Below are 5,503 nucleotides of genomic sequence, written 5' to 3'. Positions count from 1 at the left end.
TTTTTGTCACTTTCTAACCATTTAACAATGTATCAACCAAGAATTGTGAAGAAATGTGTGCAATCTACAAGGGAACACTCATCTATGATACTGGGATTTCACATGCACACATGCACATACACACACACCCACAAACCCATGCACGCATACATGCACACACACACACACACACACACACACACACACGGACACCCCCCCCCCCCCCACACACACACACATACACACACATACACACACACATACACACACACATACACACACAAACACACACACATGCTCACACACAATAAACACTGTCACACTCCTACTCTCACATTTTGTTAGGAAACACAGCTCCTTTCCATTTTTGGAGCCATAATCATAATTTGTCACTGCGAAGCAAGAAGTGATAGAGGAAAAATCATTAACACCCAAATCTTTTTTCTGGTTTATATTTTTAATAAATATTTACATTTTTCTTTTCTGCATAAGAAACATACAGGATTCTTTTTATTTTCTTGATAAAAACCTATACAAGAGCACTAACTCTACAGACAGCTGTTTATGGCACTAGATCATGTACATGTCTACTGCCCTGTAACAAATAAATATCTACTTCATTTGTTGTAATCTGACTTTTCTTGGTGACTGCAAGTGTCATTACCAGTCACGAAGATCCCTAAAGAAACAATTTTGTGACTTATCTTTGTTGTAATATTCCTCTTAAAAATCCGTATTCAAATTAAGCAAACAATCTAATGATATACATAAGACAGCAAAAAAGAAAAGAAAAAGCTTTGGTGTGAATGCTGTATACAATAATTAGATAAAATAGGACACTTAATCAACATTATGGAATGTTCTGGAACTTTATCAAGTGTGAAGCATAAGGTTAGAAATGATGCTGATATATATACCAAGATTATAAAAGAACTACGTGACAGTCTTACATATAACACAAGTAAACCTGATAGTGGGATTGAGCTACAAAATATAACTTTAACTTCCGTATAAAGCCATTCTTGAATCAAAGTGTGTATAACTGTCAATTCATTATAATAAAATAGTAACAATACTTAAGAATGCCTAGACTTCCTGTTACCTTCTTAAATAGCACCACAAGACCTGTTTCCTACCACACACACACACACGCAGAATGAGTTGGCTTTCTTCCATGTGAAAACAAGCCTATTCTCTATCACTGGAACCTAAACAACAGAACAAAACTGAACAAAAATCAAGGTACAGACCCAAATAACCCACACATTTGTTTGGGACGAGCTCCGTCAGGGATATCCTCTACAAGTTGGAATGGGGAGGGGGTAACCTGAAGAAGCTTGGCTGCGGCTGGCATTACTCAAAAGGGTTGCACTACGGGGACATCGACGGCAACCCTGTGCCTGCTACATGCTATGAGCACCTGCACGCAATTTGGACCGAGGGATGGAAAAAAAAAAGTTTTTTTTTTCTTCTTATACATCTGGAAAAGAGAAAAAACAGCTAAAGGAAAAAAAAAAATGTAAACAAAAACAAAATAAAACATATCAGTAAATAAAAAAATAAAAAATGCAAACTGCGCTCTAACAAAAGTAGTAAATAACAACAACAATAATAGTACATGTGCCTCAAGTACATCCCAAATATTACACCGACGAATGAATCACAGTCTCAAAGTGAAATGAAAGGGAGAAGCAGAAAGAAAAGAGGAGGAAGGAGGAAGAAGAAGAAGGAAAAGAGGAAAGAAGAAGAGGAGGAGGGGGTGGGGAAGGAGGAGACAGAGCATGGGAATATTAGGAAAAAGAGAGAGGAAAGAGGAAAAAGGGGAGAAGGGGGGGAAGAAGGGAGGACAGAGAGAAATTGAGGCATAGCAGGAAAAATGGAAAAAGAGTAAATATGGAATAAGAGGATATGAAAAAAAAAAGAAGAAAAAGAAAGAAAGAATGAAAGAAAAAAAGAAAGAACGAAAGAAAAAAGAAAAATAAGATAAGATAAAAACGACAGAGGAACTCGGGGAGGTCACAAGAAGGCGTCGCAGCAAGTAGCAAAAATACCACTTCCATGACGCGATTACAAATTTATGCCGCTGACAGGATGAAAAACCTACTCTCTAAAGTTGGCAGTCACTTGGCTCTCAAGCCACTGTGAACTGCCACCACCAAAATAGTACAGAATACTGATTCATAAAAATTTATGGAGACTAGTAGAATAGTATATTCTCTTAATAACAATCATTCAAAATAAACAGAAAGATAGAATGAAAAAAAGAGAGAGAGAGAGAGAGAAAAAAAAGGAAAAATCAATGGCTATTCTAATGCCCGTTTTAAAAATCTAATAATGATAACAATATTGGTAATCATCACCGTAATCACAATTAATCATAAAAATACTGATAGTGATAGTAGTAGTAATAACTATGGTAATAATAACAACAATACCAATAATTTAAAAAAATAATAATAATGATAATAATGACAAAAATAATAATTATAATAAAAAGAACAATAGTAGTAATATAAGTATCAGTAGCATTAGTATTCCTAATACTACTAACAATAAAAATGATGATCTTCACCATCATCATCATCATCACTGCCATCATCATATATAATATAATGATGAAAAGGTAATAACAATAACAATAATGATGATATCAATAACAACAGAAAAATCAACAAAAATTATTGTAATAGTAATAATATTAATAAGTAATAACAATGGTATTAATAGTAATAATAATAATAATAATAATAATAACAATAATAATAACAATAATAATAATAATAATAATAATAATAATAATAATAATAATAATAATAATAATAATATTAATAATAATAATAATAATAATAATCCCAATACCAAAAATAATAGTCATAATGATAATCATAATAATGATGATAACAATAATAATCATAAAAATATAAAGAATAACAATTACATAAAACATAACAATAATAATGACAATAATAATAATAATAATAATAATAAACAGTACTACTAATAAAAAAAATAATTAATAATATAAACAACAGTGAAAAAATAATGAAACAAAACATTATATCTGTGATGATGAGGATGAGGCTGATAACAATATCAATAATAACAATACAAATGATGATGATGAATACCCATTAAAAACATGCAGATAAATGACAATAAAGACAATACACAATGACATCATTAATGCTAATAAAATCACCGATACTAAAATAATAAAAATATCAATATCATTGAATAAAATGGATGGTTATCTATACTGAAAATTGCTAATAAAACCAATGGGACAAAAATTGCGGTGGGAAAAAACTATTCATAAGGAAAATGGAATATAATAATAATGATAATGATTAGAATGATAAAGTTAATAATCTATAATAATAAAATGAAAATAATAATTATGATAATAATAATTATAATAACAGTAATAAAAAACAATGATAATAACAGAATAGTAATCATAATCATAATAAAAATAATGATAATGATAATAGGAATAGCAATAATAATAATAATAATAATAATAATAATAATAATAATAATAATAATAATAATAATAATAATAAAAAATATATTGACATATATTTACTAGCCCAATGATGCCTAATGTGTAATAATAAATGCCATGCCGACAGTGAGCTTAGTCAAGTAATTTTGCTCATACACCGATGGCTTGATATGAGCTTAGTTATAAAGGAATCAGTTCTGAGTTCTGCCTGATATCTTTCACTTAATTTTTTCCTTGATTTCAGGGATTCTTCATAAAAAGACTATAACAATCTCTATGTCAAGAATAATAATAAACAAGAATATTAATAACAATAACAATTATAATGATAATAACTAGAAGCACTCGGAGAGCACAAACCTCCATCAAGGATATAGGGTCACTGATGCAATAAAGGAATCCGCAATCAAAGAATTTTGTCAGACTTTCCTGGATAAGGATCACGGTCCGGATCGCCACCAAAATTTAATGGCATCGAAGCTGGGCTCAGAAACACCTCTGGCAAAAAATCCTAAAAATCTGTTCATAATTTAACCTCTTTCGTGGAGGTAATAAAAATAAATTGTATTAGTAAAAGTATTTGCTCCTTGGTGACTAAAGCAGCATTACCAGGCATCAATGGACTAATAATAATAACAATAATAACAATGATAACGATAACAACAACAATAATAATAGTAATCATAAAAAGGTTAATAATAATAGTAATAATGACAATGATAATAAATCATAATAAAAATGATACTAATAATAGTGATAATAACAAAAGCAATAATAGTAATAATAATAATAATAACAATAATGATGATGATGATAATAATAATAAAAAAGGATAACGATAATATCAACAATAGCAATAATAATAAATAAATAAATAAATAAATAAATAATAATAACACTAATAGTAATAATCTCCATCATTATACCAACAATAACAACTACACTGATATTAATAACCAAAGCATTTATCACAAGCAATAGTAATAACACCACTAATAAATTAAAACAATATAATAAATATGAAAAAAAAAAAAAATAAAATAAACAAGCTGGTCGTTCAAATAACATCTTCATATTTATGGTAACAATGATAAGAAAAAAAATATTGTGCATTCAACAAAAACAAAACAAAACAAAAAATACAAGTGACAATATACGAAAAACTAAGAATAATGATCTTGATAAAATTAATAATAATGACATAATAAAAATCACCATGATATTCATAACAAAAAAAAAATTCAATATCAATAAAAAAGAAGAGAAAAGAGCAATAATAATAACAATAACAATACTAACATTAACTGAATGCAATCAATCTAAATAGTATCAACAATAATGATCAAAACAAATTTTTACATAGCAAACTAATTCCTTAAGGTTGTTGAGGATATTTACACTTATTGCTTACATAACTTTAAAATACCCTTTGTCATATACAAACCAAACCTATGGGCAAGTTTTTACGCACTGTGATAGCGTGGCGGGGGGATTTCCACATATCTTGAGGGCACCTGCAGGACCACAAACATGCCGTTGTCAAAGACGCGGTGGAATGGGGCAGGACTCCTGTGGAAGAGCCGCGGGCATAGGGAGGGTTTGTGCCTATTCTGTGGCTCTTCTACATCCCACAGGTCCACCATCCCACAGCCTGGCCGGTTCTTGCGAAGACACCACGTTTCTTCCAGTACCACATAGTTCACTTTCATGGAGAGCAGCGTCTCATACACCATCTCAGCAGACCTCCGGCTATACACACTGTACACTTTTTTAGTCCGTTCTCTCAACCCTGCATGTTCATAATGCGGGTGATTTGCAATTGGTCTGCGCGTGGACAGAAGTACATTAGCCATGATAGCCATGGGGCCAGCAAACACAGCATCTTCCTGTGTTTCTGACTGTATCCACTCAATCAACTCTTCCAGTTCTGGGTTGCTGTATTCACCTACAATAGATCTTTGTTCTGTGATGTTCTTCAGACCACGTACACACATGCCACTTACAAGAATGGCCAAGATA

At 31.0% G+C, this 5,503-nt stretch overlaps 1 protein-coding gene across 1 annotated transcript in view; it reads right to left on the bottom strand.

The window, feature by feature from the left end:
• Window positions 1–417: 417 nt before the first annotated feature.
• The window catches only part of LOC113813966 (protein C-mannosyl-transferase DPY19L1-like), an 11,917-nt gene continuing 6,831 nt past the window's right edge, over window positions 418–5,503 (bottom strand). The window contains exons 4-5 of the mRNA XM_027366045.2: window positions 4,956–5,503; window positions 418–1,459 (exon numbers count right to left, since the gene is read on the bottom strand). The exon at window positions 4,956–5,503 is cut by the window's right edge and continues 1,193 nt beyond it. Coding sequence (XP_027221846.2) covers window positions 1,452–1,459; window positions 4,956–5,503 — 556 coding nt within the window. The 3' untranslated portion in view covers window positions 418–1,451. The remainder of the gene's footprint in view (window positions 1,460–4,955) is intronic.

This window comes from Penaeus vannamei, unplaced genomic scaffold (assembly GCF_042767895.1).
Source record: "Penaeus vannamei isolate JL-2024 unplaced genomic scaffold, ASM4276789v1 unanchor411, whole genome shotgun sequence".
NCBI lineage: Eukaryota > Metazoa > Arthropoda > Malacostraca > Decapoda > Penaeidae > Penaeus > Penaeus vannamei.
This window is presented reverse-complemented; position numbering and strand designations above follow the sequence as displayed.